Here is a 24,032-nt window from a genome sequence, read left to right on the forward strand (position 1 = left end):
GCTAAGTGGCTCTTCAGAGCGAATCACTTTGGCATCCTCTGCTCCTGGGTGCTTCATAGCTTCACACATTTTCTTCATCTCTGGACTGCAGGATGTTAACAGCCATCAGAAATGCCATGTGCTTATGCTAAGCTGAGAGGGAGCAACAATGAAGAGCTAAGTACAAGTTAATTATGCTCGCTGTTGAGGGGTAAACTCTTGCTGTATGTCAGTTTCATTCATCTGAGGAACCACACAGCTCAATAATTTGTAGATGCAAGACTTTTCTTTATAAAGAAAAAAAAACTTGCAAGTTGGATATTTGTCAGATGTTTCTTATAGCACAGAGACTACTGATCTCAACATTTTAGTGAAGAGCAAATTATTGTACCAAAGAAAAAAAAATGTGATAAAATGAGTCATAGTGTATTTGTGTAATTATAATTTTGATGATTTTAATGGAGAAACATGCATCTGTGTGGATGGGGAGACTTTTTCAGTTGTTTTAGGGTATATCTTCTTAAATGTTTATTAATTCACATACTTTGGGGGTAAGGCAAATGAAAATCATAATCAATTTTTGTAAAAACATTTTTTTTATTGTCATCAAACAGTAATTTTTTTCTGTAACCAAACCAGAATATGGCTCAAATCTTCTGGATGTTTTCATGACATGTCACTCAAACTCATTGACATCACTGTTATTCACCAATCACCAATATTACTGTAAGTACCATTACATTATCATAGTTACACTGAGAGATGTTCAGCTTAACTACACATCTTGCCAGAAAAGAAACCAAACCACTGTCAGTGAAAATTGGATTCCTCAATTTTAGGTTGAATATGGTTTGAAGTGTACAGGTGCATGTACGCAAACTCAAATCCATAGCTGTAACGATGCTGTTCTTCTGTATAATGATCATGGTTCGACAGGTATTGGTAATCTGTCACTATGGCTTGAGCCTGAAGATTTTACAATTTAAAGTTTGGTTTTCCATATATATATATATATATATGTGTGTATATATATATTTTTTTTACAGTTTTATTTTATTTTAGTTTAATGGTAAGATAACTGAGTCAAATGACAGGTACTTTTGTGCCCCACTTATGCCCCACAAAGGTAAACAACTGTAACATACTGTATGTATTTCTTTTGTTTCAGAAGTGAAACATCATCGACCACACATGCTTTTAAACAATGTTTTCTTCACGTCTGTATCAAGCAGAATTTTGTCAGGTGATGAGGAAAGTAAAGATAATGTGTCATTTCAGATTTGCTGAGTTAGTTACCACCCACTTCCTTTGTAGGGCAGAAATTTGATGACCCGTGTGCACTGGCATCTGTTACCTGTTCAGCTTTACTCTTCAGTGTCTCAGGAGTGAGCGGCTGCTGCAGGATTGTTGCACAGCGGTGGATGAGTACTTGTTAACGCCAACAGAGACACAGCAGAGAACAATGCCCTCTGTCAGCTTTTCACTTGTTGTGAGGTGATAAAATAAGAATACACAAAGAGATGAAGTTTAAAGATGTACTTTGAAGTTTTGGCAACTTTTCTCATTAAAATCCCATCTGTGCTTTAGGGTCCCGCTGAGAGACAGTGGTGTGTGTTTGATAAACAGCTGCTGTCGATCCCCTTTCTGCTTCACGTCTTCCCTCTATCAGCTGAATTAACACATGGAGAGATTTGCTTCATTTTCAAGTGTTAACATCAGATTTGTTTTCATTACATCCATGTCTGCTTGAAACTGTCTCTGAAATTATCTTTCTCATTTCGATCATCTCTCTGCTTTCAAACGAGTCACAATCCACCTGTCAGACCGAAGCTGATTAGCATTTCAAAAACACATTAACTGTCTCTGCGTGCAGTGAATGAGATGACAGACAGCCACAGTGTTACAGAGTCTGTCAGTGCTAAAAGTTTCACTTTTCAGATACATTGTAGAGAGTTGGAAGAATAATCTCCCAGCAGGCGCCATACAGTAGGGAGTAGAAACCTTTTTAAGTTTGGATGTAAAGACTTTTGATGGAACCACACACGATAGAGGTCTAGAAAAGATCAAGATTCATGGATGGGTTTCAGATTCTGAGCCTCCATGTTTTAGAAAAGAAAAAAGAAATAAACCAACTGCCCCCGTCAGTCCACCACTGCCCTGATTATGGCTCAGAAATAAGGAAACCTTCACACAATCATTCACAAGTTGTTATAAATGAATCCAGACTACAGACTAGGAGCCTCGTTTCACTAGAACAAAGTGGGTTGAATCATTTGAACCATGGGAAGGGAAGAAGTCGCACTGGCAGAGTTTCTACCTGAGGGAGAAACTGCTTGAATTTCACATGAAATGTTATCACAAAGGATTTCCCATGCTGCATTACATAAGAGAGGCCACTTAAGGTCAACCTTTGTAGCTTCCGATATGTATGCAGTTCTGATTTTACTTTTTGTGATGATTTGCATAACTATGGGAGTAAAAGGTTAGTCGTTACAACTTTCTTCCTGATGTTCTCTCATAATTCTCTCCTCAGCAGCTTCAAGCTAAACTTTAAAAATGTTTATTAACTCTGCTTGGTTTGTACATTACTTAATCATGCATGTGATTGACCATTGGATGGGTTAATTGCTGTACACATCTCATAAAAGTTATAAATCCATGACTAAGCTCATGTGAATTTGCAATATGGTGAAAGAAAAATCTATATATCCTCAGACAGAAGATGATAAAACTGCAACTTAGCAGAGACCTACAGAGAAAGTAGGAGGGATGGAGGAAGAGGAACTGTAAAATATCTCTGGAGGGTTAGCGTGGTGACCTTGTAAAACGTGAGTGAAACCATGTGATCAAAACCACTGACCTGAACTTTCGGGGGGCAAAAAGTCAGTCTCTAGATACCCATCTCACTCTAGAAGAAACCAAACCACAAAAGGGCGTAGCTTCACATTTTCCACTCCCATATTCCATGAAAAATACGGATATCTCCACTATTTCCAACAATTCAATATGACAAAGTGACATTAGCCAGAAATTCTTACAAAGACATTAATTCAACATGTACATTTTTGAATATTTACAATTAAAACAAGGATATCAACACCTTAAACTGCAAGTCCAACACTGTTGCCCGTGTGTTTGTATCAGTATATTCATAATTTACAGTAAAGCAACAGAAAGACAACACTACGTGAATTGTTCTTTTTTGCCTTCCACATGCTGTGGAGCCACTTCTGACAGGAAAGTCTCTGAGTGGCTCAGAGTGCAGTGTAAAGTCCTGAGGCATAGCAGGACACCCCTTCCTGCCCCCTCGGCTCCAAAAACCACGAGTTAATCAGATCATCATTGCCTCCGGTTAAATGAAGTACTCCTTTGGATTTTCGCTGGAGGCATTCTGGGAGTCAGTCTGGTTGTTGAAAGGGAAATCTTGGCTGTCCTCCTGTTTCACTCCCTTCACCTCCTGGTTTCGATACGTCTCTTTTCTCTGGTAGAGGAATCTGGCAGTTATTGCCAGGCCAGTCACAATCACAAAGATGACCACTGCTATTACACCTGTAAGGGAGATGAATTTCAAGATTTAAAAAGGCTAAGACATCAGATAATCATCTTTTCAAATTTCAATATTCAAGAATGCTTCAAAGACTTAAAGAAACTGCTCCAAAATCAGCTGTTCTTCCATGGTACTGCCATTTTATGTCCTAATGTTTTGATTATCTTACTAATCTAACTTTCAAGTACATTAAACAGCATTTTCAATCTTTTGAATCTATTGGGTCCTTCTGCTCTGTTGAGCACATTTGAGAGTATGAGAACAGGTTGAATTTCAATAGAACTCCAATATAGTGCAGAAATCTATTTAATACTACATTACAAAGTGAGCATGCATTTTAAGATAACAGTGAAAAAGTTTTCCCATCAGCAAGCCATTTCTGCATAGGTTTAATGAGGTGAACTGCCCTCTGTGCACTGAAACAGAGTCAGGCCAGTTTAATGGACAGTTTCAAATGACTTTTATCTGGGTCTCACCTTTTCTATCTACACGATTATAGATTGAACCTTTTCAGTCTTCACTTTGAATCAATCTGTGCTGGCAGAGCAACAAAGTTTTAAATGAGTTTTAAATGGACTCTTGTCTGGCACATCACTTTACTCCCGAAACTCAACATCTGTCCACGACTTTGTTCACCTAAACTCAGGTGCTGACTTGACTTGAAAAACACAAAGATCCTGGTTTTATACCAGTGAAACAAGGTGAAACAAGATGTTCCAGAGCGGTGAAATATGGTGAAAAAGTTCAGTACCTCCAATCAGAGCCGAGTCAGTCCTGATGGCATTGACTAGAGGTTGACCTGAACCCACTGAACCCGACTGGTCTACAGCAGAGGAAGAAGGGTGAGGAGGAGATGAGGAAGGTAGAAGGGGAGAAAAAGCCAATAAAAAGCCCAAATGAAAAACCAAAAGACACCAAAAACATGTGGGAAGTACAGTGTGATGAGAGGAAAAATAAGGAAAGAGGAAAAATTACAAAAATAAACAAATCAGATAGGAGAGACAAGATCAAAATAGTATTCAGAGCAGGAAGGGAATACAGCAGCAGCTCTCCAAAGGACTCTAATAAAGCAACAGTAACTGGATAAGAACGAGCCCAGAGGAAGAAATCCCAAAGGACACTCCCCTCTGTGGTCCAAATTAATTAAAGCATTGATCACACTGTCATTAGTCTCCAAAAACAAGGAGTTATCATGTATGTGAATAATGAGCCCCTTATGAGCTGGAGGAGCAGCTTTCATCCACACAGAAATGGAAAGACAACAAGAGATGCATGCTACCCTACACATACAGTACTGCGAAGAGCAGATAAAATTTGGAATATCTTGTGGTAGCATGGCTTTGTGTGACTTTACTGGATGGTAATCAACTTTAAGTATAATTTTATCAGTGGTAATTAGGCAATATCATCAAAAACTTCCTTGCTGTGTGGGGTAAGTGCTTCTCTGTGTGACTGTATGTTCCATTAACCACAACATGTTTTAACATCTGTCCTAAGAAACACATATTCTTGTTTTTATCATTATTAGGTATTGCAACAAAAACAGCCTATTGTATTGCAAAATGTTTGTCATTGCTCAATTTGTCTAGTTAGTAAAATGCTGCAGAAAAAAATAGTCTGAATGAGTCGAGCAGTGTAGCTTGGCATACTATTACTACTAGTAAGGGCTTCTGGCTTGACAAGTTAAGCCAAACATACTCTCAGTTGTTGTCTCTGTCAGCTGCATTGACTGTGGCCTCTTCTTTAATGCTTAACTGTGTTTTATTTAGCTTGTTGTCCAGTTCTGAGCCTCTACATTCGTTGACTTTTTAAGATGCTTTGTAAAGGATATAGCTACAACAATTTTCTTTTTTTTTCTTATTGTCAACAAATCTCATGTGCAGAGCCAAACCAACAATGAACTGATCTACTAACAAGTAGTGTGTGTGTATCCAAACCCTGATATATCTTATTGCTCTGTGCCGTAGACCTCCGTTGTTGTCCAAAAGCTATTAAAAACACGTCAATGAGCCACACTGTTGCACTGGGTAATGTGTTTTTTTCATCATGAGGAGTTTGGGCGCAGTGGTTTGTTTAGAAATGGCTTCAAAGACTAATAACAGTGATCACATTTTCAGTGTACGGAGAGTAGATAGACACCACTGAGCATGTGCGGGAACATGGTTCTGTTTACAAAGCTGTGCTAGCTTGTTGTACTACGTTGTAAGTTGTAAATAACTTTAGTACAAATTCAAGAGGGTATGATAGGTACAGCACACAAGATTTGTTGATAATAAGAAAAGTTTTGAAAATCAGCAACCTTATCCTTTAACTGTGTTTTGCTTGTCGTCCAGAGCTTCTACATACAGTGGTGTACCTCCAACTCTTTAAGGTGCTTCTTAAAATTCAATATGTGATGTGTGTTATTTGTTTTGCTTTGTGATTTCTAGGTTTATATGCAGGTACAGCTATTTAGAAGTCTCCATGCTACAAATAAACTGTCAAAACACAAGATGAACCTCACTTCTGAAATATTACGTGACATTTGCTCCTTGCTCTTGGTTTACAGAACTGCACACTTAACCCTGGTTAGTGAACACTCACACAACTAAACTTGGGGTTTAGTGTCTTTCTCAAGGACACTTTTGGACATGAGGAGCACCTCCTTTTTTACCTGACAGGTGGTGTGTGTTCTCAGCTGCGTAGGGATTGGCCGAAGCTGAGGAGCCACAGTTGGACTGGACCAGTGGTCCGGTGATGACGACAGGGCTGGTGTCCGGGTGGAGCAGAGCAGCTTTCAGAGGGCTGATGGAATTAAAGTGGACCACTGACAGACAGCCAGTAAAACCAAGAGATGCCAACCTGGCCAGGTCTGGATCCATCTCATCAGAATCTGAAGAGAGAGAAGGTTTATAACAATATTTTACACTGCATGAAAGAGATGCAAATTACAAAATTTGAAAAGTACATTCAAATACTACCCTGAACTTTTTTCTGCTTTCTAATTTCATCATTTCATCACATTTTTCTCAGCATGATACAAACTTAAAACCCATTGGTGATAACTTTACTTTAATATCTTAACCTAAATAACCTATATATCTTAACCTATAATAATAAATAATTTATGTTGATTATATATTGTTAATCTTACTCTGCAAAGTAACTTGTAAGAGAACTTTTTAAATAAATGTAGTGGAGTAAAAAGTACAATATTTCCCTCTGCTATGTAGTGCAGTAGATGTATAAAGTAGCAGAAAATTAAAATACTCAAGTAAAGATCAGCTACCTTAAATACAGTACTTGAGTAAACATATCTAGAAAAAAGCTGAAAACAGAAAACACAATCCTTATGGTCCATTCACTAGAGTGAAATAGTTCTATTACAGTGTATTTGTTACTAAATAGAGTCTCGATATCTTCCTAGTAGAGGTTATTGTGCTATGGAATAGCATCCCAACAGCACAGAGGAGAAGCTCAATGCTAGTAATACATTATCCCTGAATATTAGTGCCGTTATTCTGTCAGACTTATATACTTAATATACAAAAAAAAAAAAATCCATTACAGATGTTTGCATGCGAGCGGTGACATATGTTTAGGCAGTTGTAACTGTTTTTGTGTTAACTGTCATGCACTGAAAGGCAGCATGTACTTGCAGATGCACATACAGTGCAATCTGATTATCATCTACACATGAGGATTGAAGAGAAATGACAAAATCATCCACATATTCACATACTGGCAAGTCTTACCGTTATCTTGAAGCAATTACACTCCCTTTCAGTGTTTTGCTCAAGTCTTTGGGATAGGTATGACGTTTCTACTGTAACTGAAACGCCTACCTGCCACCTTAGCTTAACTCAAAACGTATTCATGACGTACACGAACAGGTCCACTGACTCGGCTGCAGATTCCCCTGTTTTCCCTCATTGTGGGACATTAGTAAGACTCTCACATGTGCATTCATTAATTATATTGAGTAAGGACACAAACTGGCATCAGTTCAGTATCCATCAGAGGTGGGACGAAGTCATTGTTTTGCAAGTCACAAGTAAGTCTCAAGTCTTTGCACTCAAGTCCTAAATCAAGTCCCAAGTCAAGTCCTAAGTCAAGACTGGTGAGTCCCAAGTCCTAAACTTTGTGTTTCAAGTCCTAAATAAGTTAAAATGGGCTCTTCACCAAATGTGATGCCATTTTAACATAATAATAAATAATATATTAAAATTACAAATCATGAATGCTTTTTAAAATTTGTATTTATTTTTTAAAACAAGTTTATTAAAACAAACGCGACTGAACTAAGGCACTGTTAACCAGTACCACAACAGAATTAATTTTGTATGTTTCTGTCCTGTCTTGCTGTATTTATTCATGTCCCTTCCAGATTTATGTGGAATAACTGGGGAGAAAATAAACCACGCCAGACACAGCAAAGAGCAAAAAGAAGTGGTTGACAACCTTATATTTGCAATATTAAGTAGCATCTAGCATATGCTAGAAGTTATGATGTTAGTAGTCAAGCTAGGGTTGACAATTTATACATGTTAGTAAGATGAATGTCCTAACATTACTTTTCCACTATTTAATAATGGTATGTGACAGCATTTAACTCCTGAAAAAGATGAAAAGTTCAACTAGCCACCAACCGTAGTTAAGAGCAAACAAACTATACAATACTTATCAACAATAGCTTAATCTCTATAAACAGATATATGCATAGGAATGCAGAATCTGTAGGCAACAGGACTAGATTTTGGTATCAGAAACGTTCTGGTTTCCTTTGTAGTCCCAGTAGTATTGACCAATCGCGTTTGAATGGGCTTTGGTTGTATACAGGTAAAACAGTTTGTGTAGAGAGCAAAAGAGGCAGAATGCATTGGCCAATATGCAATCTCAGAACCGAATTAGCTTTTTGTGAATGTATCTACATTCATATGCACATATCTGTTTATAGAGATTACCCAAAATGTTGTCTGGATTGTCTCAAGTTGCTAATCGGACTGACAGTGAACTATGTAAGATTTATAACTTTGAGCTTCTATATATAAAAATGTTTATTAACACAAAATATTCATGTTTTTTTTACTCTTTGTTTTTATTTAATTAGGTGCACTTGTTGAGGCACTGGAAAAAATACAGGAATTGTATGAACTGGTGTCATGCTTTACTCTCTCTGGATTCCTACTAGATAGATGTTGTCTGTGTGATGAAGACTTCAGGTATTTCACAAGGTTCTCATCCAAACATGGGGGATTGGAATTGTCACAGTAGAGAAAGAGGTCATTAGGCCAAACCCCAGACATAAACTGCTTGTTGATGAGTTTTTCATGTTTTGTCTGGATATTGCTGCTGGCCTTAGGGAGAAAGTTTTGGCAGAGATATTTGGAGTGAGCACTTCCACAGTGAGTTGGGTTTTAATCACACAGTCCAATTACTTGTGCTTTGTATTGAGATCCGTTCAAATCTGGATGACGTGGGAGCAGGTGAGATGAACAATATCTGTGAAATTCCAGCAGTACAGCCCAAATCTGAGGGTCATCGTTGACTGCACAGAGTTGAGATGTGAGAGCCCAGAGGCAATTACCCTTCACTTCCACCTACAAGAGCTACACTACCTTCAAGGCTTTAATTGGAGTCGCACCCTGTGGTGCAATCACTTTTGCTTCCAAATTATTCACTGGCTCAATCTCTGACAAGGAGTTGACAAGGCAGTCAGGAATCTTGGAGTTACTGGAGCCAGGGGATGAGATCACGGCAGACAAGGGCTTCCTCATTCCAGGGCTGTTGGAGGATGTTGGAGCCAAATTGATCATTCCACCTTTCAAGCTCCAAAGCCAGTTCAGCAGAGAGGAAACCGAGAGTACCCAGGCCATATCCAGATTCCATATTCTCGTTGAATGAGCGATTAGGTGGATAAAGGAGTACCACATTTGGGATTAACCAGTTCCCCTCAACTAAGCACAGTAAATCAGATGTGGTCCTGCTGTTGCATGATGGTGAATAACCAGGGTCCTCTAGATCTTGAAGGTGAGGACAAATACTGGGTAGATTGAGCACTTCTGAGAATAGCAGGCAGATATTGCGTTCCCTCTTCAATGATACTTGAAAGTTTAGGTGACACCTCCAGACTCTGCATATGCAGGAGCTCAGCTACCAGGAACAAAATGGTGTTGTGGAAATGTGTACTGTGGGATGAGTGAGGGGGGAACGTTGCTATGGGACAATATCTTTTGGGCACAGGTAGGAAATGAGAACCATCTGTTTAACAGGAACAATCTACCATTTAACATTAGCTTTTTACATGTATTTATTTTGAGCTGATGCAATCTATAGCAAACCCATATGACTCGAAGGACTAAACAGAAGTGCAAACCAGGAGACCCCAAAGAACACAAGAACATAAAAAGACCAAAAAACACACCAAGTCCAGGCAGGGTGTGACATATGCAATGTAACAGTGAGTTTCCAGCCTCATTGATTTAACTAGCTAGTTACTTAGCTGTTAAGCTAACGTTAGTCAAGCATTCACTCGCTAACTATGTTAATATTAGCCTAGACTTACTGTTCTTTGTGCAACTTCAAATGTCGAACAAAGTTGGAAGTTGTTGCGTCTCCGTCTTTAATTTTCAACCCGCACGTTTCGCATATTGCAATTTCCTCCTTTGTTGACCACCATATCGTTTTTTTGTGCTAGTGAAATTATCTTTGATCATTTCATTTTTTCCAACTTGCACTCAGTGTTAGTTCTTCATGTTTCCATCCTGTAACTTGATTGGATGCTGTCGGATTGTTTCAAACATAGTGGATCTTGGGCATTAAGTGTCGACTTGCTGGGAATGAATAGCGTTAATGTTAGTTGATTCAGGAAATGAAGGGAAATGAATTGATTCGCAGCACACTTTTTAAATGGCATACTTAATCTTTGGGCTTGGGGGAAGGTATCAAGTATTTTAAAGTCAAAAGGATCAAGTCCAAGTGAAGTCACAAGTCATTGGTGTTAAAGTACAAGTCGAGTTGCAAGTCTTTTTTGATTTTGTCAAGTCTAAAGTCATCAAGTTTGTGCCTTGAGTCCACACCTCTGGTATTCATAATGCTAATTTGTCTTTCAATTTGAAAGAATGCCATACATACAGATGCACACAAACTCATTACAGCAGACAGACTGTCAGGGATTCAGCTTCCAGTCTGCATCTATCACGCCACAAGACAGATGTGCGCTCTCGTCCCTTATCTGTTCATTTTACTGACTTAAATCCCTTCATCATTCACCTCCACTCCTTCACAGCGGTGTAAACAGCAGCTGTGAAAGCCAAAATTTCCACTCTAATCAGCTGCATCAGTGTCTGCTCAGATGACTGAGAGGTGACTGTGGTTTTACCAGGACACATCTGCAAGTTGATGAGAGCAGCTGAAGCAGTGTACAGGCATCAGGAAACATGACTGCATCCTGAAAGCTCTGCTCAGCTAAAACACGTCACTCCATCACTTCGCTCCCCCCCTCTCTGTCTCTCTGTATTCCTTCCGGGTCCATTAGTTAGGCTGATGGATGACAGGGTCGGCAGGGAACGACAGAAAATCCACTTCCCTGCTGTTTTTTCTGATCCTGGTCTGACTCTCTGTCTCCTCTAGTTTGACAGAGGGGAGGACTGGTCATGCTGACATGACGGGGTTAAAACACACTGCGCTACACTGCACTGAGTTACAACATGCTGGAGCTTTACATCCAAAAAGAAAAATCTTGGAGAATGTGTATTAGCTACACCATCAAATATGTAATGTTCATGTGACTTACAATTTAGATTTATTTACTTTCATTATGAAACTTTGTTCCCATAAATAGTATGTAAAATTTGTTTTCACCAGATATGGATATTTGAAAGCCAAAACCAAAAACTATGTTTTGGAATGAAGCAACTGATGACAATTTTGACCATTTTCATGCCTAAAAATGCCAAGTAATTACATTTTTTTAAGTACTGATAGAGCAGAAAGGCCCCCAATGCTTCAATTACAGCATGTGACAGTCAAAGTCTCTTTTTAATTTAATCAAAAGAAAAACTAATATAAAATACAATCATGACACATATTCATGCTTGCTTGTGTCAAGTCCAATTAAAATTCTCCAAGGTTGGTTAAAGGCTTTCCACAGACATAAACAAACTGCATCATATCCATGAAAACAGAATAATAACCAGTTTATCTTTATCTATTAAGTTCAAACTCAACATAACATACTGACAAACTATTGTAATGTATCTGTCTGAAAATACAAAATTTGCAGTAGCACATAACAACACACTGCTGCTTGTCTTAAAATGCTAGTTAAGAGCCACTTGAATAAAACACACCAGTGTGCCAAGAACCTTGCAGAAATAAAAAAAGACACTTTCCTGGGTATATTAAAGAATTTAAATTCATAATTTTCTTGCCTGGTATTGCGTGATATTGTGATGGATGCTACTGATGAAAGCTATTTTAAAAAGCTGATATACTAATAGTGTGTTTTAATTTAAATTTGACATTGCTGTTGCAGTGGCGACTGCAGTCTGCAGGCCCTCAGCCTCTCATGTTATTAACCGCTTATATCTCAGTCTGTCTCTGAATAAGTCATGACCGAGCCAATTACTGTATCCCTTTCCAGGACTACACAGCTAAATGGATAAAACATGGTACTACAAGACTCAGAGTTCATGACACTTTGCAATAAAACATTCATTAAATGGACTCATGTTCACTTCTGTAAAGTGAGCAAGGAGGAGACTGTGTGGGCAGGCAGATAGAGGTTTGACCAAACAGTCTGACTTCCTGAATTTGGGCTGGACAAAAGATGTTATGCTTGCAGTTTAGTCCAGAAGTCCAGAATCTTTAACTGGTCATGCTGTAATTAATTAGGATTGAGTTAATACAAGTAAGAAAGTCTACTACATTGATGTGTTAAGAGATCTGGCGAATACATTCGTTGTTATAAAGGTAAATTATCAACAATTTATTGTGATGTAGATGTTAGGTCAAATATCGCAGCCCTATCCTGGATTTGAAAAAATGTCTGTTGCATGTGTTTTACTATATTTTAAACTTTGCATGTTTACTCGTTTTCTATGCAAAGTCTATTTTAAAGATCCCCTTGAGACATATAAAAATACTCTGCATTGAATAATAATTTGTGTCCGTCTTTTATCCACAAAAAAGTTCAATTACCTTATTAAAAATTATTGATCATCTATTTTTTCTTCCTCATTAAAAAAATCTGCAAATATTCATAGATTCTGGGAAAAGAAGTCTAAAAAACTGCTAGATGTCTCCTTTTTCACTGTAAAGTCCGCTCTCAGTGTTTGTGCACTGGAGGCTTCAAGTTTCCACATCACACTTGTGTAAGTTGCATACTGGACCACGACTGACTTCCATATTATTTGTGATGTCACAAATCATGCTCATAGGTACACACCTTAAACTCAGATTTAAGGTGAACACAGAGAAACTTTCCACTTTCATTTCCAAGTTCATTGTTCCAGTAGAATTGTAGACTTATATTTCATACCAGCAAAACCCATTAAAGCTTTTTTAGCAGCTTGTGGTGGCTCAATGCTTAATAAGACACTTGATGTATTTTTTTCCTTTTCTCACCCATCTGTAATAACTGATAGCATAATTTGGTGGCTAAAGAAAATGTGACGTAACTGAAAGGTCCAGTTTTGATAAATATGTACATACAAGCCTGACTAATGAAATATAACACAACAAGTAACAAATTGTGCGGTCAGATCCAACTTCACTTTGGGCTAAAGTACTTTTCTGTTTACACCTCAACTCAGAGCAACTAAGCACTCTGTATGATAAAACAAAATAATATTTTCATTTTATTAATAACGGCCACATTTATTTCTTCAGATTTTCAGAAGAAAGTGCAGTTTAAGTGTCAGATGAGGCCAAATACTTCAAAGCTGTTATTCAAATGAGTGGGAGTCTGAGTGCTCTCTAACTTAAGAGGCCTTGTCTCTGCTTTTACTGCCTCCTCACTTACCATGCACTTTGCCCAACACCAGCGACTTGATGGCGTTGAATTCTCCATCAGATGTCAGGTTGAAGTCTTCTCTGGCATTTTGGTCGATCTGAAAGAACCAGTAAATATTCTTTTTACTAATTGTGGGAAAACCGTTCTTGTTGCCTCACTAGACAAATGGAATAAAAACAGTTTGTAAATTTGAAATGACTCAGTAGTTTTACTTTTGTGCAAGCCATTATTTTATCAGGGCAGAAGTTTAAAAACTGTGGATATCTGAATTTGGAACGACATCCGTTTATAATTGAATTTCTGCCACACTGTTCAGCTTTCCCTTTATGTTTCATCTCACCAGCTCGGTGGGAGAAATGAGCGACAGAGTCCATACTTTCAGTGAAAAACATTCAGTCATCTGGGGTGAAATTCTCCACTGGAGATTATTTTAATGAGGGCTGCTCCACAGAGAAGCCTCGCCATATGGCCGTGGAGAGGAAAGCTAATCGGGGCCAAAACTGAAGTTTCCAACTAAACTTCAGCATTTAAAGGCAATGTAACACCAACGCCTGAGGAGATACTTTATTTTGGGATAACATTTTTACTTTTTAGTTGACTTTGACTTTGCGAGTAGGAGTTTTAAATGCAATGAGGTATCACTTGACTTGAAAACCTCATTAAAATAACAGTTAAGGCACACTCTTTAAATCTGATGGGGGTGATTTTGTGAATGTCTGTTTTGTTTCTGTCAGAATTACATTTTGTGTCATGCGATTCTGTGGTTTTTTGAGTGGTGTGTACAAAACAAATAGACACAGATCATAGTCTCTCATTTACCCATTTACCTACACAAATCGCTGACCTGGCTATCAGGTTCATCATCTTGCTTATAGACACTTCAACATGTGGACATGAAGAGCTGTGATTAATGGGCAATCTGCTCCTCTTCATCTCATACACACCAGATGTTTTAAGACTTAGCTTTAAGTGGTACAAGTGGACTTGGGTAAACGTGGGTTACGTTCAAGGTGGTCCAAACTGAGGAAAATACATGTCCGCACAATCATTATCAGATCCCTCTTCATTCAAGTTGAGAAAATTGCTCGTCATGAACAGAGACACAAGGAAAAACGGTCAGTCTGGTTACTAGCTAGCCACAGTTTACATCCGTACAGATGCACTGGATGGTTGTAGCAAATATAATAATCACAGATTGCTTCCTACAGGTAAAATTAGTGTGTCGTAAGAGAGGTGATTTAAATTTCTTAAAGAGAAACTTAACACCACCTGAAAATCTGATAGTATTTGTTGACCTCTAGTTGCAATTGGTTACAGGTGCAACAGGGCAAACTCTGGCCCACCCAGAGCTGATGCTGGCATGGCCCTAAGGTTTCTGCATGTCAATTAAGATGTGGTAATTTGATAAACCGCAACTTTATTTTATTTATATGTACCACATAAGCACAAAACTGAAATAATAATCAACACAGGACCAACCTTAGTTGACATTGTTCTTTATTGGTGTAAATTTGCTAGCAATCAGCAATTAACCATATTCAAATCAAAATCATTATAAATGGTTGAAAGCCAAAAATAACGATGACAGGCATGTTCTGCTGGTATTGAAAGATAAACTCCAGGTCTAAAGTTTTCTTTGCTTCCAATTGATATGATTCATTTTATATTAGGAGTGTTTGTCCTCCAGAGTATGAACCGAGTGGACTAACTGGAGCATGCTGTGAGATAAACAAGAAACCCTCAGAGGGAAACGCTGGACTCTGGCCTCTCTGATAACAGTGCAGAGGACACAGTGTATTGGTTGCCCAGAGTGATTTAGGCCTCAGTGAGTCATTTTTCAATGGGACATCTGCTCAGGGGAGATGACATGATACTGTCCACTTCTGTGACTAGTTTGGAGACAATAATATGTGGCTTTGAGACAGCGAGGCTGCTGGCCATCAAGAAACGACACAGTGAAACTCTTGTTGAGGTTCACCTGATGTCCCCGGAGTATGTTGCTAACAATATAATGATTCAAGATGATGGAAAGAGGCAAGATGAGATTCACCTCATATTTCACTGAAGCCTCACAACACAGTGAATCAGGAGGCTGCACCCATGCAAGACGAGGTCACCTTGTATTTCATCTCAGGGTGCTGATAATTATACAGACATTCAGGCTGCTGGGTCCTGGTTAGATGAAGTTTACCTTATATATCATCTGAGGCTGTTGTTAACAAGATAAGAGATTCAGTAGATCCAGATAAGATTAAGATGCTTCATATTTCATCTGAAGCTCTCTTCTAATGTGTAGTTTGTCCCCGCTGCCCTGCCGTAGCTCTTCTGTAATCACTGGGGTTTTATTATCGCTGAGAGAAACAACACAGTCCTGTTGAGACAAGACTCTGTTTGTTCCTTCCTCTTTTATTGATTAAAATGATATTAAATTATACACAAACTCTCCCCATTTCTCCAGGTATTTTGGCACAAGCCGAGCACAAGGGGCTACTTGTCAATGATTTTTGAGTCTGTACGATGAGAGCACGTCGGAAACCCTGCATATACGGTAGCCCTAAATCAACAATAACGATCAACATATTTAGATTTTTAAATGAATGAAAACATTGCTCTTTGTCTCCAGCTTTTATTTGGAAAGCAGAAGAAGGAGTATAACAGGATGACACTTCCAGGTCAAATTGATTGCACTCTCCTCTCAATTTGAGTTTTAGCTCAGGCGGCTCAGATTTGCCAAAAGTGAGAGTGAATAGCTTTGGTAATTATGAGAGAGCGAAGCCTTATTGATTGTTCAAATGTGGTTACACGATTCCTTTTGCAGACTTAAATCATCTTAAATTACATTTACAATTGTGTCCTAGCTCGCACACAAATCTAATTCTGCTCATACAAATCTTTTCCTGCACACTCTAAAATGTTAATTTGCAGACTGAATAGTGCTCAGAATTAGTTTTGTGCTCTCAAATATTTTGTCGTCTATATACTTCCATACTTTTCAGGCAAATCTCCTGAAACACGGTATTGTGAATTCATCCAACTCTCTGTAGCAACATGGTGTAAATTATGATTACAGTGTATGTTGGGTGTATTACCTGCACAGACACAGAGTCTGTCAGTCTCCTGATGGTCACAGTGTGTAGCTGTCCGTTGGCCAGGCTCCTCACTCTGCTCCTCAACACTTCAGCTTCTCTGCTGCTGTCCAGCTTGTATCTCACCTCCAGCTTATCTTCACCCACACAAACACACACACACACACACACACACAGAAGTTTTTCCAACTGAAACTTTTTCTCTTGATGAAAACATCCCAGTCCTCTCTTCTAATCTTTGCTTTATTTTTCACTTCAGTGATGCATCTGAATGATGAGTATCTGATTTAATAAAGCTTTCCATATTAAGAGGATTAGAGCTAATTCCCTATCAATATCAATCAATTCCCACGCAACCCAAAATCTAATTACTTTCCAAATATTAAGAGCTTTAAGTGCAGATTGAATGAAAGCCAAGTGATGTCTATGGGCTTTAACGATGAAACAGAAGGATAAGAAATAATACATGGTCCTTCAGATGCATACATAATAACATATATTATCATTTCAATCAAGTATTAATCCCATAAAGAATATTACACTATTGTGATTCACTATTTATTCACTATCTATTTTCTAACAAACGTGTATATACAAATAGGGAATTATTATTTGTTGTAATTCTAGCTGTTTCTGACAATAAATTTATGGGTCTTGTGTTTGGGCTGAGGAGGTGTAACTGCAGCAGAGGGGAAAAGAAATAAGAAATAAGCTGAACAAGAGGAAGCTCTGAGAGATTTAACTGGACCCTTCAGTATAAGTGCATTTACCTGACGACTCCACGGTCAGCAAGAAACCTTAATGCCCTGCTGTCTGACATAATTAACATACTTAACAACGACATCATTAACAACATAATTATTTGATCCAGAAGTTTATAAAAACACATCAGCAAGTTTTTCTTTTATTATTATTTAGTAGCTCACTGACCTGCCACCCATTAGCCGCCCACGAAACTCTTATTCCCTCAGCATCACTCATCAGGTCTCAGTGATAAGACCAGTGAACTCTTTTTTTTTTTCAGCCCGAGATAAAACATAATAGCCGGCTCGGCTGGATGGATTAAAAGGCGGTAGAAGCTGACGGGGTGAATTCAGAGAAAGGAAAGATCTGACAGATCCTGATAGATCTAGTAAAGCTGGAGAGCAGAGCAGAGCAGAGAGAGGGAGGGAGCAGGAAAAGGAAGAAAGGTCGATATTGGGAGAAGATGACAGGAGCGAGGATGAGAGGAAGAGGAGAGTTAAGATGAGAGGCTGGGAGGAGACAAAAGGAGAGTCAAGTAATTGGAAAAAGTTGAGGGCGGGAGACAAAGAGTAGCCAAAAGGAAAATGTCTTGATAAGATCATTTCTGGTTTGAAGAAGTGGACAAAACTACTTAAAAAGGGTAAAAAAAGGAAAAAACTTAGTAGGAAAAGAAGGAGAGGAAAAGACATGTAATGAACGGGTAAATGAGGGATGGGTCTAGATGAGGGGAGTTAGAGTTAAAAAAAGATGTAAAGTGGGTGAATGAAGGCTCGGGGAAAAAGGCAGGGAAGGAGGAAGAGAGGCTTATAAGAAGCTTTTCATGAATAATAGAGGACACTCAACCTCTGAATGGGCTGAATGACCTGAAGTAGAGGAGTAAGGAAAAGGATGAAAAAGATTAAGGAGGTTTTTTTTATATATATAAAAAGCAATACACAATCTCAAGCTTGTGCAATCTTGTTAAAAATAAATAAATAAAAGCTGCAGGAAAGAGAAGTCAAGGTGGGTAAGACGATTTTAGTGAAAATTAGAAACTCCACCTCAAACTTGAACACAAGCCAAACAAACAAACTCCTTCATAATAAAAGCATTGGCCGCATCCTCCTCACCGTGCTTGTTGATGAGCAGGGCCAGGTATTCTCTGTAGTAGGAGCTGATGTAAAACAGCAGAGCCGGACTCTGGTTCGTCCTGAAGCTCAGGGAGATGTTCTCTCCTCTCAAGGTCATGTCAGAGTAGATGGAGGACGGCAAGGCGCTGCTGTTCCTGCTCAACTCGTAGGGCTCCTTAAAGGTGTAGCTGACGGACGTTCCCGACTTGAAGCTGGCAGACACCTCTGGAGTAAGGGGGACAAACCACAGAGATGCTTACTACGGGCTTTTATTTGCCAAAATCGGAATAAGGAAAGCTGATTTTGCAAGCTATATAAAACAAGTTGTTCTATGAAAACATTGGGACCTATGCTGGCCAAACAGATATCAAGATATCCAAGGCAACTCTGTCTACCAAAACCTACAGCCTTAAAAAATCTTTCATTTTTGGCCTTTGACTTATGCAAGACTACAAAGACTCCAAACCTTTTGATCCTTGAGAGATAAATGAAGACTTTTTGATATTTTCAGAAGAAGAGTTCTGCCTGTGATTTTTTTTTTTTGTATGTTTTCTTTCTTGTTTTTAAAGTACCTTTACATCTACATTTTAGGGATTTCACATTTCCTCTTACAGTATTCACAATGACTTGAGTTGCTCTCTGTCACACAACAAACAAACAGCACCAGAGTTAGATCAGGAACAAAACCTTTTCAGGTGGTCTTAACTGACAGGTTTCACACCAGCCGAAATGATCCGAACAACACGAGCAAATGCACCAGACTTCATTGAACTGTACCAAATGATTACGTATGAAAGCCCCCCTTAAAATGAGCAGGAAATCTTGATTAAGGGTAACTGAACAGGATGCTTAGCTGTTGACTAACACAGTGGCTATTGGAGGGACTGAATATGTGAACATCTGGTTAGAGAAAAACCTCTGTAAGAGCAGGCCAACCTGCCACTCATCAAATCTGTGCTTTGGCTGGGAATCCAAATGCAATTACAATCAAAACAAGGTACAAAGCCAAATCCAAACAGTTAACACATGAACACAAAAGTTGCCAACAAAACAACTGGAAAACAGAGAAGAAAATTTACAGAGCTTTCGAAAGCTTAATTTTGACCTGGAGGCTTCACTGTGCTTTTCTCTGCGGGAAGGCCCAGATCTCACAACCTCAGTGTGATCTCGAGACCACTGAGCAGCTTCACAGGAGAGATTGGTGGACTTGCTCCAAGGGCACTTAACTCTTATTAGTGGTGGCAATGAGGGTTGGGCACGGGGTGTTCTTTCACTTTCCCCACTCAGATTTATTCTGCCAGTCTGTGATTTAGGACCAGGAGGTCAAACCAGCGACCTTCCAGTCACAAGCCTGCTTCTCTAACTTTTAGCCCACCTCTTCTCTTTGAGACTTTAATTTCTATAGAACCTAATGGTTGAAATTCTGAAATCACAAAGAGTTTTATCCGTATAATTTTCATTACCATTCATATGTGTGTGTATAAATGGTACAAATGACATTAATGCACATGCTCTATGGGCCCAAAATTAAACTAATTCTTGGTTTATGAAGACTTTTTGATATTTTTTTTGATATACTGAGGAGCTTTCAGGGGGATGGATGGGATCAGTTTCTTAATACATCTGAGTCTGATGTTTCTATAACAGACTCTGTTCTATATCAAGTTATCAACCACAGAGCTTACATAGTATTTATATGATCCTCTAATCTATGAATGGTCAGCTGAATGTTTAATGCGACAGAATATACATTACATTTATAGAGAGGGGACAAAATGATGTGAACACTGTTAATAATAACATTTTAACGCAATCCAAAACAACAGAATCAGTTCTTACTATCCAGATAGATGAACGAACACATCACTAAAACAGTCTCAACAACTTTCAGTCTTCACAGACATGATAATTAGCACATCTATTGTACTATATTGCATGTACAGCATTAAATGTGTGTTCAAACCTTGTTATTCTAATGCCGCTGTGATTCACAGCCCTGATAGCAGCAAAGTCTTTTATTACTTTGGATTTGTTTTATTGATAGATTTCTTGGAAGTTGAATCCATTGACTCTTCCACCTGCACAAACACCATTTATTTCACTTTGCACCAGCTCTTTTGTTTTTTCCTCCAGTGGAATTCTTGCTCAATATCATCAGGATGAGAATAATAGTTTCCCTGGCAGAGTGTAAGTCATATATATATACAGTAACTTCCAACTCTGTGTCAATATTATAATAAATAGCTCAGGCCTATTTAAGCTCAATAAAATATGTACAGTGTCTCAACAACTTTGTGTTACTTAATAAGATTGGCAGAGAACACAAAGCTGTTGTCAAAATACCAGTATACTAAATACTAATTATAGGAAGCAACATTTAAAGTCGTCAGGAAACAGAGCTTGTTAAACGCAGCTAGATCTATGCACTAGTTCACGAAAACATTACACTCTCTGTGCCTCGACCAGCTGACATAGATGCAGATAAATAGAGTAGATAGCAATAGTTGGTGGGAAGAGGTCTCTTAAAATTGCTAAAGTTATTGAACCCAGGCGTAAAGGTCAATGTGATGACGCATTTCTTACTGTACTGAATTTCACATCAAAGGATGACGAATATAGCCTCCAACACATCAAACAGAAACAATTTGCATCAAACCTTTGATGTCACACGGTAGCTAAGTATTACTTGATGAGTGTTAAGTGTAGTAAAAGCAGTGAAAGGTTCTCTGGAATGATATAGATCCTATATATCTTTAGACAGAAGCAAAATACCTACACATGGCCGTAAATATTGCAAGTACTGTAAGTATACTGTTTATTCTGATCTCTACCTCTATGTTTAGCTTCATTACTTTTTATTCACATCCTATGTTCAGGGTTGATTTGCAGAGTGAAGGACTCTCAGGGAAATTCCTGTATTTAGTCTTTCGTTCTCCTCTTAAAGGAACCACAAGCAGACACGTAACATCACACAGCTCTGACCTTGGCTGATGAGATATATGAGCCAACTAGAGTAAATGTAAAGCAGAGGGGAGAGAATGAAGACATAATGTGACACTGTATAGCATGTAGTAAAGTGGTTAGACAGGTCTCCTACTGAGAGGTCAAGGCAGATGGCACCATTAATTTTGAGTTAAAGGGCAATATATGATGGAATAAACCCTTTAAATGTCTTCTGCTTTATTAAGACTTTGTCCACAGAACTTAAACATGTTTTACAGAGTGTGACATTCTACACTATGGGTCTGCAAAGCCTGACACGAAAGTGAGAGGAAAGTCACAAATTTTCCTTCCAAATTCAAGATTTATTCAATACAAAACTACCTGTAAAATAACTTCCTAAGTGAGCAAAGAAAACATTTGTCAACATGCAGAAATTCAATGGTATGACTTGCCTTTCTTTAAAGTATGTATACTAGGGCTGCAACTAACAATTATTTTCATTATTGATTAATCTGCCAATTATTTTTCTTGATTAATTGATTAATTGTTCTGTCTATAAAATGTCAAAAAATAATGAAAAATGCCTGTTTTTTAAAACCCAAAGCAACATCTTCAAATGTCTTGTTTTGTCTTTTTGTTTTTGATTAGCAGTCCAGAACCCAAAGATATTCAGTTCACTATCGTATATGACACAAAAAAGCTTCAAATCCTCTGATCTGAGAAGCCAAAACCTCCAAATTTTTGGCATTTTTGCTTAAAAATTACAAAAACAATTGGTCAATTATCAAAATATTGAATTGATTTACTGACTAATCATTGCAGCTGTAACGTATACTGTGTGTACCTGTGTGGCAGAAGACTCCAGTGAAGGCTGACAGGCCACAGTCACAGTGGAAGCCACTGGCTCTCTCCACACAGCGGCCCTGGTTCTGGCAGAGCGAGCCGTAGCTCCTGCAGTGACCCGGGCAGCCGGGTCGAACCCCGGGCGTGATCTTCGCCCTCTCCTCCAGGTCCAGGGTGACACCGTTCAGCTGCAGAGAGCGAATACAACCCCGAAAGCCCTTCTGCCTGGACGCTGTACCTCCTGAAAACATAAAAACATTGCATGACATTTATTAGCTTTACATTTCTCTATGCAGATGATGTTTTGCTTTAAAGTCCCCCTTCACTCAAAAATGTGTTTTTCTTGTTGTTCCTTCAGCTGAATGTTTTCACATTCATCTGCTGAAAGTGGAAAGTTACTCTGCGCTCATTGAAAATCCAATTTTAAGGGGCAGGCCTACGAGCATGATTTGTGACATCAAAAATAGTTTGGATACCAAGTCTGGTTCAATTTACACAAGTGTGAAGTGGAAACTTGAAGCCTTCAGTACACATACACTGAGAATGGACTTTACAGTGACGTAGGACACATCTTGTGTCCAGCAGCTTAACTTCTGAGATGAAATATATTTGCATATTAATAGATTCTGGGAGAAGGAGTAGATGTCATTTTAAGGATTTTAACAAGATAAACCAGACACAAATTATTATTAAAAGTAGAACATTTTACATACATCTTAAAACATGTCTGGAGGAGATCTTTAAACTTCCTGTGTGTCTGAATTTGCTTCACCGCTAATATTATAAGCAATCAGCATTAAAGCATGTAGGAATCAATGCTAGCACTCCTAGAACAAACACTGAACAAATGTTTCTGTGTATAGCAGTATACACTCTGTTTTCTTTGTCCCAGCTTTTGTGTGTTGACAAGTCTCTGTGTTTTCTTTATCTACAGTTTTTCATTTCTTCTCCTGCTGTCATCCACAGCAGATCCACATGTCTCCTTTGCTCCGCCAGAGGCTCGAAGCTGTCAGCATTCTTCTTATGAAATGACACAATGATGAAAGAGCACTGAGGCAACAAGCTGTAGGTGGAAAACTGATTCAGGTAAATAACTTTCATCAGATGTCTTTAGGTCTGTCTGTATAGCATCATTCTAGCTGTTGACTGACTAACTAGATGGTGAACTGCTTTGCTGTATGTGTCTGTATGGAGCAGGAAGGCAGATTTCCTTCCCTTTCCATCACATTTCCTTGCAACATCCAGCACCTCACTTGCAATTTGTCAGTTTTTTTTTTTTATAACAGCTATAAACCCGAGGACAGTGAAACAACATCAAAAATATATCTCTACCTTTGCACACACAGACACACACACACGTACTGAGTTCAAACCTGACAACCTGTCATTTCTGCAAAGATCACAGATTGAAATTGTTATTGCCCTCAGAGTTCAGACATGCCAGCACTTTGCTCTCAGCTTTCGAAGATGACAACTTCCTACTGTTCAGCAGCTGCAGTTTTTCACCCCTCTCTGAGCGCAGTTGTGCCCCTCTCTTTGCTCTGATGCAAGCTATACACAGTAAATTATTGAAACAGGTAGACAATACAAAAAGGAGCACAGAAGTGAAAATTCCCTCAATCCAAAATGACACAATGGAGAAGAGTAGTTTTTAATAAGCTGACAAAAATGGGGACTTAACAAGTTGAATGTTTCATAGAAAATTTCCTAACCAAGCTCCAAAAGAACCGACTGAAAGTGTTAATGATTTTATCTCAAGAATCACAATTAAACAACAATTTGATAGT

General features: G+C 38.5%; 1 protein-coding gene across 1 annotated transcript in view; it reads right to left on the reverse strand.

Moving 5' to 3' along the window:
- Nucleotides 1-578: 578 nt before the first annotated feature.
- The window catches only part of LOC122994518 (contactin-associated protein-like 4), a 122,465-nt gene continuing 99,011 nt past the window's right edge, over nucleotides 579-24,032 (reverse strand). The window contains exons 18-24 of the mRNA XM_044369244.1: nucleotides 22,247-22,486; nucleotides 18,460-18,684; nucleotides 16,610-16,743; nucleotides 13,530-13,617; nucleotides 6,180-6,398; nucleotides 4,278-4,349; nucleotides 579-3,528 (exon numbers count right to left, since the gene is read on the reverse strand). Of these exons, the coding sequence (XP_044225179.1) occupies nucleotides 3,332-3,528; nucleotides 4,278-4,349; nucleotides 6,180-6,398; nucleotides 13,530-13,617; nucleotides 16,610-16,743; nucleotides 18,460-18,684; nucleotides 22,247-22,486 (1,175 nt within the window). The 3' untranslated portion in view covers nucleotides 579-3,331. The remainder of the gene's footprint in view (nucleotides 3,529-4,277; nucleotides 4,350-6,179; nucleotides 6,399-13,529; nucleotides 13,618-16,609; nucleotides 16,744-18,459; nucleotides 18,685-22,246; nucleotides 22,487-24,032) is intronic.

Source organism: Thunnus albacares, chromosome 12 (assembly GCF_914725855.1).
Source record: "Thunnus albacares chromosome 12, fThuAlb1.1, whole genome shotgun sequence".
NCBI classification, from domain to species: Eukaryota; Metazoa; Chordata; class Actinopteri; order Scombriformes; family Scombridae; genus Thunnus; species Thunnus albacares.